The sequence below is a fragment of the Phoenix dactylifera genome, chromosome 17, assembly GCF_051530095.1.
Source record: "Phoenix dactylifera cultivar Ajwa chromosome 17, Ajwa_hap1_PhDact_Kaust_v1.1, whole genome shotgun sequence".
In the NCBI taxonomy this organism is placed as follows: Eukaryota; Viridiplantae; Streptophyta; class Magnoliopsida; order Arecales; family Arecaceae; genus Phoenix; species Phoenix dactylifera.
The window spans coordinates 18,546,395-18,564,646 of record NC_143206.1 but is presented as its reverse complement, the minus strand read 5'-3'; the positions used below and the strand labels follow the sequence as shown (position 1 = coordinate 18,564,646).

At 52.1% G+C, this 18,252-nt stretch overlaps 1 protein-coding gene and 2 long non-coding RNA genes across 7 annotated transcripts; 1 reads left to right on the top strand and 2 right to left on the bottom strand.

The window, feature by feature from the left end:
* The first annotated feature begins 708 nt into the window (after nucleotides 1-708).
* LOC120112914 (uncharacterized) lies at nucleotides 709-1,758 on the top strand. The gene is made up of 2 exons (XR_005514594.3): nucleotides 709-1,141; nucleotides 1,361-1,758. It is a non-coding gene; the product is annotated as an uncharacterized LOC120112914 (long non-coding RNA).
* Nucleotides 1,759-2,128: 370 nt separating this feature from the next.
* On the bottom strand, nucleotides 2,129-4,518 carry LOC149751072 (uncharacterized). Of its 5 annotated transcripts, none has more exons than XR_016398849.1 (3): nucleotides 4,238-4,518; nucleotides 2,954-3,093; nucleotides 2,129-2,650 (listed from the first exon to the last, which is right to left on the bottom strand). It is a non-coding gene; the product is annotated as an uncharacterized LOC149751072 (long non-coding RNA). The 5 variants fall into 5 exon arrangements; XR_016398846.1 differs by having other exon boundaries at nucleotides 4,285-4,518; XR_016398848.1 differs by lacking the exon at nucleotides 2,954-3,093.
* Nucleotides 4,519-16,060: 11,542 nt separating this feature from the next.
* On the bottom strand, nucleotides 16,061-17,387 carry LOC103720004 (uncharacterized). The gene has a single exon (XM_008809508.6). The coding sequence runs from the start codon at nucleotides 17,059-17,061 to the stop codon at nucleotides 16,555-16,557; it is 507 nt and encodes a 168-aa protein (XP_008807730.2). The 5' UTR covers nucleotides 17,062-17,387; the 3' UTR covers nucleotides 16,061-16,554.
* Between the last annotated feature and the right edge of the window lie 865 nt (nucleotides 17,388-18,252).

The window sequence follows — 18,252 nt, the reverse complement described above, 5'->3', positions numbered from 1 at the left end:
TAGACGGCGCATGTTAGGGCTGAAAATTGGCTTGGGCCGGCTTGAAACTCATTGGGCCGGATTGACTTCAAGTTAGACCTCAAAAAGTTCAAACCGGATTTGGATTTAAATATAGAGCATTTATTTTTTGGACCGGGCTCGGGTATGTTATAAGCCTAGCCCGGGCTTGAGCCTAAATAAGGCTTGAAATAGAGTCCAAATTTAGGCTTGAATCCATTTATTTTTGTATATTGTTATTTAGAGAAAATAATGAGAAAATAAAGAACAAATTAAATTGGGCCTAACTGAGTTGTATCACTTACTTGTATTATCGCAGGGAGTAATGTTTAACTAACTCATTTTCTTACGAAGCAATATTATGAAATATTAAACTTCAATCGAGTTCAGGCCGGACCAATTTTTGGCCCAAATGGATAATTCAGGCTGGGTTTGGGCATGAGTTATCCAAATATTTTTAAGCCTAAGCCCGGCCCGAAGCTAGAAAAAATCAGGCCGGGTTTGAGTAGAGACATGGCCGGCCCACTTCCAGCCCTAGCGCATGTTCAAGAACGACCAGGTGCCCAACTACACTCTCTAGTGCAACCCTTCATAGCGTCTGGAGAAGCAATCATGCCAACGATGAAGAAGTGCATCAGTTATTTTAACAAGCAAACTAATGATGATCGGGTCATTTCTAGTCATAAGGGGTCGCTGTTGGGTCTAACAGGACATGAGGGGGCCTGTTAACAGCCCAGATACTATCCGAAACTGGTGCGTCGCACGTGTCTCCGACCCATGTAGAATAAGAGAGGAGGAACCTATAAAATGGCTTGAAGGAAACCCGCTGGGTTTCTCTCATCCGGAGGCCACCGCCAATGGCTTCGGTCCTTCGCGTCGCTCCCTTCCTTTCCCCTCGCCTCGCCAGTCTCGCTCGCTCCCTCCGCATACTCCCTTCAAGACTCCCGACTTGTAGAGAGTTCGCTTCCCCTCTCTTCTCTTCCACCTCGCAGTCTTCGGTCTCTCCTCCCCCTTCCGATCCCCGGCCCTAACCCCGACGAGTTCTCCGTTGCGTCGTGCCTCAAGAACCGCGCTCTCGGGAGGCGCGTCAGGTTCATGGCGACCTCACCTTCCTCAACCCTAGGTATCCCTCTGGATTGTTCAGGTGCGTTTCCTTCGGGTTGCTCGAGGGTTTTCTTGATCCTTGGTAATGGAGTGGTGCTCGCCAATATCACTAGATATCATTCTTGTTTTTTAAATCATAAATTGCTTCTTTGAATTACATGTGTTTCTTGATCTTTGATAAGGAAATGGTGCTGAAAGATTTCTATTTTTTTTTAATGTTATTTGGCAATTCTTTAATCGATATCAGTCATCTTGATAGGGAATGTTGCTGATGGATAACTCTGGTTGATAAGTATTTGATCTCCGGAATGTTTATTCTCAGCCAAAAGAATCTATAAACAAGAAGATGAACATTGGATCTATAGTGGTATGATGGAGACTCCTATTGCATTGTGCCTCAAGAGCCGTGCTCTGCTGCGACCTGGGGGTCACGGCGGCCTTACCTTCCTCAACCCTAGAGATCCCCCTGGGATTGTTCAGGTGCGTTTCTTTTAGGTTGCTCGTGGTTTAGCTTTCCTTTGCGCGTTATTTCCTTCTTCTGAGATTTCCTTAATTGATAGGGTCTTGGTAACGGAGTGGTGCTAAACAATGTCACTGAATATTATTTTTGTTTTTTAAATTATAAATTGCAATGCTCTTTGATGATTCTTTAAATTACATGTGTTTCTTGATTCTTGATGAGGAAATGGTGCTGAAAGACTTCTATTTTTTTTCTTCTATATTTCAATGATATTTGGTCATTCTTTAATCGGTATCAGATGGATAAGTCTGGATTGTTCCTTGAGATGAAGGCATGCAACAAATGCTCAAGAATCTTAATTCATGCTCAAAACACATGCCAAAGATACCAGGATTCAACCATTGAGACCTAAATTGGGATCCAACGTCGGGATACTGTGGAAAGAAAAGATGGGCATCGAAAGAGCCATGGCCAAAGTTCTTAAATGGAAGGGGCGTTGTGCCAAAGTTCTTAATGGTGCCGTATTAAGGAAAGCACATGAACTCCTCACATCTCTATGTGCAAAAATAAATACCAAAAATAAAATATGGGGCTTTATAGACCAGATGCCAGTTATGATGAATGGGGAAAACAACATAAATAACAGAAGAATAAAATATGTTACCTCAATTCCTTTATACACCACGCCATAAGCCAAAGCACGAGCTGAAGAGAGATCATCCATATCTTCAGGATTTGGTGCAGTGAAAGAGGGGTGGGAGGGCCTATTGGAACAAGCAATCAAGAAACGCCAAGGTATATAACAGCAGAACAGAGCAATGGTAATGATTTGCACCATCTTCAACTTGCCTTCTTTTCTTTCACAATATGAGGTCATTGAAATTAGTTAAAAAGAAAAACGAACCTTCATATTTAAGCAGACAGGTTATCAAGCAATACATCAATATATTAAGCAATAGGAGTCTCCGTCATACCTCTATAGACCCAATGTTCATCTTCTTGTTTATAGATTCCTTTGGCCAAGCACGAACAATACCCTCGATGGAGATCAAATACTCATCAACCAGAGTTATCCATCAGCAACATTCCCTATCAAGATGGCAGATATTGATTAAAGAATGACCAAATAACATTGAAATATGGAGAGAAAAAAAAACAGAAATCTTTCAGCACCATTTTCTCATCAAGGATCAAGAAACACATCTAATTTAAAGAATGATCAAAAAGCAGTGCAATTTATGATTTAAAAAATAAGAATAATATTCAGTGACATTGGTGAGCACCACTCCATTAACAATAATTAAGAAGATCCTATCAACTAAAGAAATCTCAAAAGAAGGAAAATAATGCACGAAGGAAAGCTAAACCATGAGCAACCTGAAACAAACGCACCTGAACAATCCCAAAGGGATCCCTAGGGTTAAGGAAGGTAAGGCCACCAGCCCACCATGAACCCTGCGGAGGACTACCCAGCCGCAGAGCCTGACGTGCCTCCCGAGATCCTCGACCCCAGGTCGCTGGAAAGCACGGTTCTGAAGGCCCAATGCAGCAATATATTAAGCAATAAGAATCTAACCCCATCACAGCATGGACTAAATAAACCAAAAGAAGGCAAGGAAAAGGTGAAAGAAAAGAGAGGAAAGCCGAGGCCTTCCAACGATCCTTTTCTTTTTCCTCTTTGGCTGATAATTTTTCACAAATTTCTTGTACAATGAAGATACTGATTTTTCTCATGTGACTGATATAGATGGTACTGTAACCACAGCTTGCCTAATTATAACTTTGTGAGATGGTTTTGTTAATATTTTATGATCCAACGAATGATAGCACATTCAATAGCATCTTCAGTATTATGTTTCTAAAACTCTTAATGCACCAAATGCCAAATCAGATGTGAACCAATCCATGAATCAAACTTGATCCAAGCTAGAAATCAAGATTGAACCGAGCATGGTTCAAGCTTGAATTGATTTATAGCTCAATTTGGGATTTCAAGCCAACCAATTAGACTTATGCTCAGCAAAGTGCAAAATTAAGCTTCAATTGTGCTCGGAATATTGGTAAACCAATCATGCTTGACCTGAGTTTTCAAACTCAAAATTGAGTTTAAACGAAACTATAATCATACCCAAGCTCGATCAAACTCGGCTAAATTACACCCCTATGCAACAGCATTATCCCAGTTACCATTCAGAGGACATGTAATCATTGGATAACTTTATTAACAAAGTCCCCAGAACAAAAGCTCACAAATCACAAGGAATTCCATGTATACCAAACCACAGTTACACTATACACAGCCATTATAGTCTGATTTACTCTGCCCCATATAAGAGACTTTGATACAACCAAACAATGAGGAATAATTATTTGTTGAAAACTAATTATTTTCCTTGTTCAAGACCATAATACCGACCACTAATAATCATCGACATCATACTAATATTTTACTTAACAGTGAGTGAAATATACTGTACTCAAAATTTTTTGTTACAATCAGGTAAGTTATCTTTAAATGTGAACGATGTGATTATTACAAAGACTAACTCAACTTCAGACACACTCCGGAAGAAAAGGCACGAACTAAATTAGAAATAAAAGGCGGTGTTCTACAAAATATGATTCTTTATGCTTACAAAACGTTTAAATAACTAGACAAAATATGATGCCACTTACAAGAGCTTATGTAACCGAAGCAATCTGAAAATGAAAGGAATTTGCACCTGCCTCACTTCTGTCTACAATCAATTTGTAGCTTTGCTTCAGCCTCGTTGGATCAATCAATATAAAGGAGAGAGGGAAAATAATGGATGGCAGTGAAAAGGAGCATGGCCATGGCTCTCTCGATACCCATCTTTTCTTTCCACAGTATCCCGACGCTGGATCCCAATTTAGGTTTCAATGGTTGAATCCTGGTATCTTTGGCATGTGTTTTGAGCATGAATTAAGATTCTTGGGCATTTGTTGCATGCCTTCATCTCTTCCGAGTGCCCAAAATTCGGTCATGCCTTCGTCTCTTCCCGGTGCCCAAAATTGGGAGGAAGAGAAGGTTCCAGACAGGCAAAGAAGAGGGTAGATATACTCGTCAAGGGGTAGGCATGGAAATCTATTTTGTCTGAAATTTAAAGGTCGAGAGAGATCAGGCTTCATGATCCAATCCATATAACTTATTTATTAAACAAATTAAATAGATTCGACAAATTTTTAACAGATTAAATAAATTTAAATTAATTAAATATGTTAAGTAGGTTAGATTAAATAGATCAGAAATAGATTAAACAGGTTTCAAATAGATTAAACAGATTTTAAATAGATTCAATGCTCCGACGTAATTATTAAATGAGTCTAAACGGATTAAACGAGTCGAAGGTTTAAATCTGAATTCAATCTATTTAATAAACAAATTTAGGCCCATTTACAATCAAAATTTATGTATGTCGAACCCAAACTTGCTTAAAGCATGTCGTTCGAGTGTCTGATTGACGGGTTGGGCCATAAATTGCCACTGTTTCAATTTTATAATTACATTAATTCTATGATATAGTATTGTTACGGGGGAACTTAGCCACCATGCCCCACGTGACCGGCACGCGCGCCCAGGAAGACTACGGCAGCCCCTTGATCCAGCAATCCGACCCCGAGTCGGACATCTTCGGCTCCGCAGCTTGACCCCGAGTCGGTTGCCCCTTGATCCAGCAATCCGACCCCGAGTCGGACATCTTCGGCTCCGCAGCCCGACCCCGAGTCGGCTGCCCCTTGATCCAGCAATCCGACCCCGAGTCGGACATCTTCGGCTCCGCAGCCCGACCCCGAGTCGGCAGCCCCTTGATCTAGCAATCCGACTCCGAGTCGGACATCTTCGGCTCCGCAGCCCGACCCCGAGTCGGCAGCCCCTTGATCCAGCAATCCGACCCCGAGTCGGACATCTTCGTCTCCGCAGCCCGACCCCGAGTCGGACATCTCTCGACAACGACAGGCTATTCCCCAGAGGCACGCCGCAGCCTCCTGCTCCACTACTCCCTGCAACGGTTGTATCTGGCGCTGCTCCACGATCCCCTGTAACAGCCGTACAAGGCGGAGCTCCACTACGCCCTGTCATGGCCGTACCCAGCACTGCCCCACGACGCTCTGTAACGGCCGTGTCAGTGGCAGCTCCATCGTGCCCCACGATGACGAACCCCCCCGAAAGACCCCCCAGCCTGGTATATATGCGGCTGGGAGGAGGAGGGGGGGTAAGCAAGAACTTCCAGAGCATTCTCTTACTTGCTACTATTATCTCTCCTTCTCCTCCAATCTCCTCTGACTTGATCGTCGGAGGGCCCCCACTACCCCAGTGGTGGTGCGAGGCTTGCTTGCAGGTTTCCCGGTGGAAGGTGGAGCGCAATCAACACCAACCAAGGCAACTCAAACGGAACCCCGTTCACACCGCTGTGCCAATCGTTCTCGGTTTGGACCACCAGCAACAGTTGGCGCTAGAAGGAGGGCCCGAATCTCAGAGCGATCGTAATGGCACGGCGAGGTGGTCGTGGATCTTCCAATGCCTCCGGTCGCGGGGCCTCTCGCGCCTCCGGCCGGGAGGCCGCTGCGTCTCCAACACATTCTCAGCAACACTCCACCGCTCCACCTCCCATTCAGATGGTCGAAGCCGCTCAGTTCGACCAGTTAGCCCAGCAGGTTCGCACCCTCGCGGAGGCAGTGCAGAACCTGCAGGGTGTGATGTCTCGGGCGCCGCAGCGGGCCCAGGAGCCGCTGCTCCCTGAGCGCTCACCTGTCCTCCTCAACCCGCGCTCCTTCCTCTCCCATGGGGAGGAGCGCCGGCGCGAGGAAGATTCTCGAGCACGGTCCATTCTGCCGGGACCTTCCCATCGGAGCTGCGCGGGGTACGAGAGGCGGGCCCGGGCGCGTTCCCAGATCCCCCAGTCCTCAAGGAACCCGCGCTCCAGTCGGTCCCCCTCTCGGTGCTCCTTGTCTCCCACCCATCGGTCGCGCTCCCTGGACCGGCGGGTGGACGATCTCCACCGACAACTCCAGGTCCTGAAGGGCCACTCCAAAGATCCCTTCGCCGACTTGGAGATCTCCTCCCAGCCGGCGCTTGCCTCGAGGATCCTGCGGACCCCGAATCCGCCGGGGTTTAAAATGCCGGCGATCGAGCCCTATGACGGGGCGGCGGACCCGCGGGATCACGTCGAGAGTTTCAGGACCCTTATGCTCCTCCACGGAGCATCAGATCCTCTCCTCTGCAAGGCCTTCCCGGCGACCCTCCGTGGCCCGGCAAGGGCGTGGTTCGCCGGCTTGGAGGCTAACTCAATCCAGTCCTTCGACCAGTTTACTCGCCTCTTCATCACCCATTTCGCCGTCAGTAGCCGGCGGCGACTGGTCTCCGACTCCCTCTTTGATGTCCGGCAAAACGAGGGAGAAAGCTTGCGGGATTATCTTACCCGCTTCAACAAGGCTACGCTGGAAGTCCGGAACCTGAGCCAGGAGGTGGCTCTTTCAGCCCTGAAGCGTGGCTTCCGAAAGGGCAGACTCACCTTCTCCCTGGACAAACGCCTGCCGCGGAGCTTTCCGGAGCTGTTGTCCCGGGCGAACCAGTATGCGGACGCCGAGGAGGCGTCCGCCCACCGGAGCAAGGAGGCCGCCGAGATCCTTCCAAAGCTCGGGAAGAAAAGGCGAAAAGAGGCACGCCAGAGGAGGAGCCCGACGCCTCAACGTCGGCGCAGAAGCCTGTCGCCGGCGAGGAACAACGGCGCCCTACGCCCTCGTTCTCCGCCCCGACGTTTCAACCGGTACACTCCTCTCCTGACTCTCCGGGCCCAGATCCTCATGGAAATCAAGGGGCGGGAGGACCTCCCGGTTCCGAGACAGATGAAGAAGATTCCTGGGAGGAGGCCCTCTCGGGCGTACTGTGAGTACCACCGGGACCACGGCCACGACACCGAAGACTGCTTCCAGCTTCGGGACGAGATCGAGGCTCTCATCCACCGAGGGCGTCTCGGTCGATATGTGAACGACCGACGTCCCCCCGCAGACCCGCGTCCGGCCGACCCGAACCCTCAGGAGCCTCGGGAGCAGAATTGACCCGTCGCGGGCGTGATCCACACTATCACTGGGGGCTGCCCCCGGCCCGAGAGGAACGCAGGGGGCTCGACTGAAGCGTCAGGGGCAGCCGTCGCAAAGAGGCAGAGGGTCGGTAATGTAATCACTTTTTGTGATGAAGATGTAAAGGGGGTTCAGACCCCCCACGATGACGCCATGGTGATCTCCCTCACTATGGCAAACTATGATGTAAGGCGTGTTCTTGTGGATAGTGGAAGCTCAGCTGATATTTTGTTTTACGAGACCTTCCAAAAGATGAGCTTGTCCAGACAATTGTTGCACAAAAGATCCACCCCCCTCTTAAAGTGCCTCCGCCCCTCGAAAGCGGCCTACGTCCTCGGCGAAGTCCACGAAGGCGTTTGCGGATCACACTTGGGGGCTAGGTCCTTGGCGCACAAGATCATGAGGCAAGGCTATTATTGGCCTACCTTGTTGGAGGACTCAAAGGATCATGTACGGAAATGCGACGCCTGCCAGCGCCACGCCAACGTCCAGAGAGTCCCTTCTGTCCCCTTGGCACCAATCACTGCACCCTGGCCCTTCGCCCAGTGGGGAATGGATATCCTCGGACCATTCTCCGTCGCTTCAGCTCAGCGGAAATTTTTGATTGTTGCAATCGACTACTTCACCAAGTGGGTGGAGGCAGAGCCGCTGGCCACTATCACGGAGGCGCAAGTCCGGAAGTTCGTGAAGAAGAACATCATTGTCCGATTTGGGGTACCTCGGGTCCTCATCTCGGATAATGGTCGACAGTTCGACAACAAGCATTTCCGTGACTTCTGCGAGGAGTTCGGGATCGAGCATCGGTTCACATCTGTGTCGCATCCCCAAACCAACGGCGAGGCCGAGGTCACAAATCGGACAATCCTCCAAGGAATCAAAGCGCGAATCGGTCGGACGGGGCAAGCTTGGGTCGAAGAACTCGAGAATGTCCTTTGGGCGTATCGGACCACGCATCGGACCCCTACCGGGGAAACGCCTTTCAGCCTAACCTATGGCACGGAAGCCGTTGTCCCCGTGGAGCTCGGACTCCCCTCACCTCGGGTGGCCGCGCACCGACCCGAGGCCAATTCGGAGCAACTCCGAGGGAACCTGGATCTCTTGGAAGAAGCGAGGGAAATGGCGCAGGTTCGGATGGCGATGTATCAGCGGAGGGTGGCCCGATATTACAACTCCAAGGTCCGACCGAAGCTTTTCAGAATCGGAGATCTGGTGCTAAGGCGAGCTAAAGCATCTCAACCTGCGGAAGGTGGGAAGCTAGCGCCAAATTGGGAAGGCCCGTATAGGGTTCGCTGGGTAAACCGGCCTGGCTCCTGCCAGTTGGAGGCCCTAGATGGTCGAGAAATTCCAAGGAGCTGGAATTCCGCTAACCTGCGGATGTATTACCAGTAGAACAACAATGCCAGAAAGACAGTTCAAAAATGTATAACACTTTTCATTTCAATAATTTCTGGTTACAATGGCGTGCTCGTGTGATTACAAGGAATTTCCAGAGGGGAATTAGGGTGTAAAGAAAGTAAAGAAGAGGTGGAGACTCCGAGGAGCTGAAGATCTGGGATCCCGAAACCTCCATCCGAAGCGGCTGCAATCCCACCGGAAGTGGGTGCTTCCAACCGGAGGCGCCATCGACGTCTCACGAAAAAGACGAAGAGCCGGCGCGGATGAAGAAGAAGTGGACGAAGGAGAAGTCCACACTGCTCCTACCCAGGGGCGCCATCCACGCCTCACGAAAAAGACGAGGAGCCGCCGCAGAAGAAGCTCCCGCTGCCTCCAGGGGAACGCCACCTCCAAGGGATATTCCGGTCCTCCCCAGTGTTAGGGGAGAGAAGGGATACAAGGGAGAAGAGCATATGGAGGCGCGGTCCCGGATCAAGCGTCTGGTGCGGAGCTCAATCGGGAGGCTGAACTTCAAGGAGGGGAGACGTGATCCCAGATGAAACGCCTAGAGCGGAGTTCCGCCGGGGAGAACCTCCTTGTTGATCCCAGATGAAACGGCTAGTTGGCGGAAGTCGCGAAGGGCGCGCCTCCCGTTCCTTCGGTAGGGGTCTCTCAACCATGCGCCGGAGAGGAGGCCCACGATCCATGGCAACCTGAACAGCTCCGGCTTGGCAGGCTCCATCGCACCTGCACCTATATTTATAGCCAAACTGCGGCCCCCCGGTCGTTCCGATGCGGGTGGCTCCAATAAATGCGGGCGCATTGAATCCGGAGCCGATCCGGCTCTCGAGGCGTATCTTCCCGTGATTTCCTAAGCGTTATTCTCCTTAATCGCATTCTTTGTGCAGGACACTCCGGGTGGCCTGTACCCCTAGGTCCACATATCTCCGCCCGCGCCCAGGCCGCATCCGCCTCGAAGAACGCGCGTATCGCGGCCGCTTAACTGACACTCCTCGCAAGCAGCAACTGGCGATCCGATTTCCCAGGTAACCCCTCAATTAGCATTTAATGCCCATCTGGTGTTCCCCAGGCGACGCTTGGAGAGGAGGAGAAACACGATCGCAGCTGGCCACGGAGAAATCCCGTCGGGCGGCAAGCGACAGGCGCACGACCAGCGAGCGGAATTTTCCGAGGCTCGGCCCTCGGATGCCTGGCTAACCCGATGATCATCTCGGGAGCAGACTAGCCTGAAGCCCCGACCGGTCGCCTCGGCTTGCGCCAGCCTTGGCCGACCAACGAGCGGAATTTCCCGAGGCTCGGCCCTCGGATGCCAGGCTAACCCGATGATCATCCCGGGAGCAGACTAGCCTGAAGCCCCGACCGGTCGCCTCGGCTTGCGCCAGCCTTGGCCGACCAACGAGCGAAATTTTCCGAGGCTCGGCCCTCGGATGCCAGGCTAACCCGATGATCATCCCGGGAGCAGACTAGCCTGAAGCCCCGACCGGTCGCCTCGGCTTGCGCCAGCCTTGGCCGACCAACGAGCGGAATTTCCTGAGGCCTGACAACCCTCAGATGCCAGGCTAACCCGATGATCATCCCGGGAGCAGACTAGCCTGAAGCCCCGACCGGTCGCCTCGGCTTGCGCCAGCCTAGGCCGACCAACGAGCGGAATCTCCCGAGGCTCGGCCCTCGGATGCCAGGCTAACCTGATGATCATCCCGGGAGCAGACTAGCCTGAAGCCCCGACCGGTCGCCTCGGCTTGCGCCAGCCTTGGCCGACCAACGAGCGGAATCTCCCGAGGCTTGGCCCTCGGATGCCAGGCTAACCCGATAATCATCCCGGGAGCAAACTAGCCTGAAGCCCCGACCGGTCGCCTCGGCTTGCGCCAGCCTTGGCCGACCAACGAGCGGAATTTCCTGAGGCCTAACCCTCGGATGCCTGGCTTAGCGCCGGAAGAAGTTCCTGAGGCCTAACCCTTGGATGCCTGGCCTAGCACCAGAAGAATTTCCTGAGGCCTAACCCTCGGATGCCTGGCTTAGCGCCGGAAGAAGTTCCTGAGGCCTAACCCTCGGATGCCTGGCTTAGCGCCGGAAGAAGTTTCTGAGGCCTAACCCTCGGATGCCTGGCTTAGCGCCGGAAGAATTTCCTGAGGCCTAACCCTCGGATGCCTGGCTTAGTGCCGGAAGAAGTTCCTGAGGCCTAACCCTCGGATGCCTGGCTTAGCGCCGGAAGAAGTTCCTGAGGCCTAACCCTCGGATGCCTGGCTTAGCGCCGGAAGAATTTTCTGAGGCCTAACCCTCGGATGCCTGGCTTAGTGCCGGAAGAATTTCCTGAGGCCTAACCCTCGGATGCCTGGCCTAGTGCCGGAAGAATTTCCTGAGGCCTAACCCTCGGATGCCTGGCCTAGTGCCGGAAGAATTTCCTGAGGCCCAACCCTCGGATGCCTGGCTTAGCGCCGGAAGAATTTCCTGAGGCCTAACCCTCGGATGCCCGGCTTAGCGCCGGAAGAAGTTCCTGAGGCCTAACCCTCGGATGCCTGGCTTAGCGCCGGAAGAATTCCCTAAGGCCTAACCCTCAGATACCTGGCCTAGCGCCAGAAGAATTTCAAGAGTCGGGAGTCAGCGAGACGCTACCAAGAGTTAAAAAGAAGGACGAAAGTGAAATGAAGAAACTCTATTTGCATTAACTTTCATTGTTTCAGGGCCGAGACCCATACAACTTGGCAAAACGCCAACACACAAAGAAAAGAACAAAAATACAGAAGGTCAGCTTGGAGGAACCCCCGGGTCGGGAACGTCGGGCACGTCCGCAGGGGGTAGGGAGGCGGTTGGAGAATCAGCAGGCAATGGCGCCGGAGAGGAGTCTAGAAGAGAGATCCCACTCAGGTCAATTTCGGGGTACTTAGCCGACACCCTTGTCAGGCCTTCCTCGAAGCCTAAGATAAAGGAGTCGGACCCCGCGTCCGACATGTCACGGACGAACTCGTCAGACTGACGATAGGCCTGTACCGCCTCCGACATATCACGGGTGAACTCGGCGGACTGACGATAAGCCTGTACCGCCTGACGCCCGATTTCCGCACTCTTCTCGGCCAGCGCCGCCTCTGCCCACTCCATAATCTGAGCTTTCGCCTCCAAGACCTTCGCCACAATCCGGTCGTCCGCCTCGGAGGAGACCCTCAGCAGATCAGCCTGAGCCTCCTTGTGCTTCGCCTCGGCAGCAATGCGAGCAGCCTCAGCCTCCTCCAGGCGCGAATGAAGCTCCTGGTCGCTCGCGCGGGACTTCTCCAAGGCCGACTCCAATTCGCCCAGCTTGGCTTCAAGAGACCGGGTTCGGTTGCGGGCGTTGTCGGCTGACCGCTGGGCCTTCTCCCACCTCTCCCGGTAGTCGGCAGCCTTCCGGGACTGCTTCTCGGCCCGCTCCTCCGCCTTCTTGATCTCGCCCTCGAGACCCGAGGCAACCTTGAGTTGCTCCTGAGCCTCCAACAGTTGCTTCTCGAGGGAGACGAAGCCGAGTGCCCGCTCTTCGGCCACCTGGAGCCTCATCTCGAGGTCCCTGGTCGTCCTCCCCACCGCAGCCTGACCTCCCTCCTCTACTGCCTTCAGTTGGCTCTCGGCCCTCGCCAGAAGCCTCGCCTGTTCCTCGTAGCACTCCTCCAGGCGGATCATGTACTGGGCGAGCTAAGAGATAGGAAAAACGGGGGCGTCAGGCGGGGATCAACAGAGCCTATAAATGATGAAAGCGACCAAAAGAACACTCACCGACATGAGACAGACGCAGCTGGCAGCCCCAACGTCAGGGACCCTCATCTCCCGGACCTGCCTGCTGTCCTTCTCCAGCAGCACCGTCTCGATGAGGTTTCGGGCGCCGGCGAAAGTGAAGGCCGACCCCGACTTCTCCCCGGAGTCGGACGGTGGTTCTACAGCCTTACCCTTACCCATCGCTTGGGGAAGAGTCATGCTGACCATGCTCGGGGCGGGGACCGCCCCTGGAATTGACAGGGTCCCGCTCGGCCGGGGCCTCGGCGCGTCCCTCCTCGTATCATCCGGAGCCGACCGAGTCGAAGGCTGGGCTGGGGACCGATCACGTCCGACCCGTCCATCTCGGGCGCGCCCAGGTGATGCCTCCGGAAAAACGGTAGTCTCGGCATCGGAGGGCTGATACAGCGTCAACTGCCGGTCCGCGCCCGCGGCGTCCCCCTGATCGGTGGGTCCGGACCCGTCTGTCGGCGTCGGAGTCGCCTGCCGGCGGGACTTCTTCGCCGGTGGGGCCCCGCTCGGAGGAGCTCGTTTCTTCCTCCGGACTGCTTCCAGTAGGGACGTCCTACCAACAGCCGTTGCCTTGTCCGACCGCATGACGTCGTCGATCTCTGCAAAAAGGACGAGGTGGTCGGAGGTTGAGAAACTGAAGGAAAGAACGAGACGAAAGAGGAGAAAAGAGCTAAAAAAGAAATGGTGGCGGGCTCACGGTCAGCGGGGACCGAGCTCAGACCTACGTTCACCAAGGTATCCTCGGAAATAAGGCGAGCCACCGGGGGGAGCCGGCCCTCGGCGACCAACCCCTTCAAGACGGCGACGCCATCGGATTCCTCCGTCGACAACCTCGATAGGCCAATCGGGGACTTCATCGGCGTCTCCCAGGTTGCCCTGATTCCCCAAGAGGGATCTGCGTCAACGAAAAAGAAGCGCCCCTTCCAGCCGTGAATGGAGGTAGGAGCCTCCTTGACGAGGCCGCACCCTCGCCGCGCCGCAAAGCACCACCACCCTTTGTCCTGGGGGTGGCCGCTCAGGCCGTAGCATTCCCAAAAGACATTCAGGGTGGCGGGAACCTCGTGCATGCGGCAGAGAACCTGAAAGGCCGTCAGGGCGCGCCAGGAGTTCGGCACCAGTTGCGTCGGCGCCACTCTTAAACCCCGAAGCACCTGAACGACTAAGTCCGAGGGGGGAAAGCGGAACCCGGCCTGAAGAATGCCCTCATTGATGGCAACCTTCCCTGGAGGAGGATGGGACATCCTCTCCTCAGGCCCCGGGAGCGTAACATTGCAGGCCTCGGGAAGGTGGTATCGAGCCACGAACCTATCTAGGTCTTCGGCGACCAGCTCCGACTTAATGCGGTCTGCTCTCACTTCGCCCATCCCTAATGGCCAGTGAATCTACGGTCAGGACGGGGTCAAGAAGGGGGAAAGGACCGGAACGACTGGAGTACACTAATACAAAAGGAGAAAGTATGGAGAGCCTTAAATTGAAGAATGGGGCAACTCACCGGAAGAGAAGGAAGAACGGCTCCGAGAGCGTCAAAGGAGGAGCAAGCGAACAGTCCGACGGCAATGACGGCAGCGCAAAGGAGAAACTCGAAGATGTCTGTAAAGAGAAAGGCGGATGGAGGAGGGCCCCCGGTTAAATAGGCGGAAAGGTGGGTGACGCCTCGGTGACGCCAGAGGACGCCTGGCTGCCGAAGGGTCGCTCGCGCCCCAAAGGCGAATCGACGCCATTAAGGAAGGATGTCCGCCGAAATCCTTAGACTGCCAGGTCAGCAACAACCGCCATACGCCATAAAGAAGGCGGGGAGCTCGAAGCGCGCGCGCCTCTCCGAGGGATGGCGGCAATCTCGAAGCATCACTCCCTTCACCCGTTCCCCTTCTGGTTCCGGGCTCGGAAGTGGGGGGCTACTGTTACGGGGGAACTTAGCCACCATGCCCCACGTGACCGGCACGCGCGCCCAGGAAGACTACGGCAGCCCCTTGATCCAGCAATCCGACCCCGAGTCGGACATCTTCGGCTCCGCAGCCTGACCCCGAGTCGGCTGCCCCTTGATCCAGCAATCCGACCCCGAGTCGGACATCTTCGGCTCCGCAGCCCGACCCCGAGTCGGCTGCCCCTTGATCCAGCAATCCGACCCCGAGTCGGACATCTTCGGCTCCGCAGCCCGACCCCGAGTCGGCAGCCCCTTGATCCAGCAATCCGACTCCGAGTCGGACATCTTCGGCTCCGCAGCCCGACCCCGAGTCGGCAGCCCCTTGATCCAGCAATCCGACCCCGAGTCGGACATCTTCGTCTCCGCAGCCCGACCCCGAGTCGGACATCTCTCGACAACGACAGGCTATTCCCCAGAGGCACGCCGCAGCCTCCTGCTCCACTACTCCCTGCAACGGTTGTATCTGGCGCTGCTCCACGATCCCCTGTAACAGCCGTACAAGGCGGAGCTCCACTACGCCCTGTCATGGCCGTACCCAGCGCTGCCCCACGACGCCCTGTAACGGCCGTGTCAGTGGCAGCTCCATCGTGCCCCACGATGACGAACCCCCCTGAAAGACCCCCCAGCCTGGTATATATGCGGCTGGGAGGAGGAGGGGGGGTAAGCAAGAACTTCCAGAGCATTCTCTTACTTGCTACTATTATCTCTCCTTCTCCTCCAATCTCCTCTGACTTGATCGTCGGAGGGCCCCCACTACCCCAGTGGTGGTGCGAGGCTTGCTTGCAGGTTTCCCGGTGGAAGGTGGAGCGCAATCAACACCAACCAAGGCAACTCAAACGGAACCCCGTTCACACCGCTGTGCCAATCGTTCTCGGTTTGGACCACCAGCAACAAGTATGTTTTTGTTGATATGATTGAAGATAATTAATAGAAAAGCATCATCTTTGTTGCGGTTGTTGGCATTATTTGTCAATAAATTACTTATCTTTTTATCTAATTTTGTGTCTCTAAAAATTTTTTTGCTTGCTTCTTACATAAAATAGGTTTCATTTTATTTTCTTAAACACGATCATTCAATTTTTTTACCATTTTTCTTAAAATTCACACAAAATCATCTCCGGCATAAAGCTTTTCCAATTTCTATGCACCACTCCCCGACCTACGGCCTTCTTTGTACTCCAGGAGTGTTCGCTTGTATTAATTTAAAATCTTTGACTGCCTTGATAAAATTTGTATATATTCTTGGCATAAATGTCATCTATTTCTCATTTCCGGCAACTTAGTCATGAGCGCATATTTAACGACCAACATAAACATAAGAAATTCAAAGATTCAGGAGTGAAGTAACTACATAATCAGACTCAAAATTTACAAACCCAATTAAATTAGCAAAAAATTCACAGCCCCATCTTCTTCCTCAACTAAAGAAGCATGAGAGGCATGTCCACTAAAGTCACTCATAAATCTACACGGTTCCAAACAATCGCTGCCTGCACTATCCAAAGAATTTGGATTGTATCTTTCACGTTTAGGATGTCAACCATTGGATCATTCTCAAATTACTCCAATCTCTTCTTCTATCCACTTGTAAAAAATCTCGAAGCAGCTCCAATGGTTGACATCGCGAAAGAAGCTAGGTAACTTGAATCTCAATCCACATCAAAGAAAAAAAAAAAAAGGAAAAGATAGGGAGAAAGAAAAAAATAAGGGAATAATAAAGTATCTCATCTCAAGGGAACTATATACTGAACAAACAAAAAAAAAAAAAAGGAAAGAAAAGAAAGAAAACTAAACAATAACCCAAAAGGTCATGGCAGATTTAAGTTTAATTGAAGCAATCCACCACCATAGCAGTCTTGTCAACAAACTCGAAACTAAGCCCTACTTTCCGGCACTCCATGTCGTCTAGCAGCTCCGTTGGCGGCAGGTTGAGGTCCAGCCAGAGCATCCTCTTCCCATCAGGCTCCTTCTCCGCGAGCCCTGGTCTGAAACCCTCGGTTGCGGCCCGGTGGCGCCTCATGTGGCCCCCCAGGGCCTGGCCAATGGCGAACTCCAGCCCACAGATGGAGCATTCGTGCACCCTGGGCTTCGCGAGCGCGCTCTGGGCCTGGCCATGGCCGTCGCCCATCAGCCTCGGCTTCTTGTGGCTCGCCCGGTGGCCGCCCAGCGCTTGGAACGACGGGAACTGGCGGTTGCACGTCTTGCACTCGAAAACCCGGCCCGGCGAGTCTCGGGTCAAGTGGCCCATCTCTTCCCCACCCCGAGCCAGAAGCATGAGAACGTTAGCCATGTCGATGCTCTCCACCTGATCACCTCCTCTAAATCTCTTCATCTCTTAGATAAGAAAAGTTTATGGATAGGATTTGATTGAAGCTGAAAAATATTGGAAAATTTGAGGCACGGATATGTCTATTTATAGGCTTCTTCAGAGTTCTAACTTCATACGCGACAAGCAATCGTTTTCTTATGATGTGGATCTTTGTGAGTATCCAAAAGCCCCTTTGGGGTTCCGGGGTGCTGCCTTGCTGAATCGTCACTCGGGCTTAGTTTTGGGTGACACGTAAGGGTGAGATGGTGGTGACGAGTGGAGGCTGTTTTGAAAGTTTGGCGTCCTTTCCATCTAGAACCATGAGAGAGGTCTCCATTCTCCTCCGTTTATCTTTTGGGAGTTTGAAAAGAGAGTGAGAACGAGTCAGCAAAACTGTGTGATGATATCACCACTGGAAAAACAGAGGGAGGGAGGAGCAAAATGGGAATGGGATTTGCTTAGCCTCGGAGGAAACGTGTAGCGCCGTTAAGCGGCACGACCAGACGCGGTTTGGACGTCGATCGAGGACTCGTGCTTCTCATTTCACACACGAATTAATGGCTGTTGCTTCCTAGTGCACTGGCACGTGCACCGTCACGAAGGAAGTAATAGCAGGCGTACCATGCGAAAATTTTCCACCCTTTTGATCTGATTAATCTTCTCGAAGGACGACGTCAATAACTTGGTCGCAAATCATATCCACATGCGTTCATTTGAAATTGCGTGTGTACGTGAGAGCGTTTGGTTCAGCTATTGACTTGTGATTTCACCGCATCCTGAATTCTGATGGTGGGAGTCGAACGCCAAATGTTTCAGTAGTGGGGATCTACCCAATCTGGTGGATACTTTCTGGAGTCGGAAATCGAACAGTACCCTCTTTTTTTTTTTTTGACTAATTTCGCCACATACCGATTTCTCTGGAAATAAAGTAACTGTTATTAATAAGAGCTAGCAGTTATAAGTCATCTTTATAAGAGACCCAATAAGATATTCTTTCCTTTCCTTTTTTTTTTATGTATTAAAATATTTGTTTTGTATTATTTTGCATTTTAGAAGTTTAGTATGGTGCAATTTATGCTTTTTTTTCTTAAATTTTTTGTAAAATTTTTTTGAAACTTTCAGGCACTAAATGCACCTATTTATTGGTCGGGATGATATTCTTTTTTCCACTAATTATCATATACTTGGTTTTGAATCATTTAGCTTCTTTTTCTC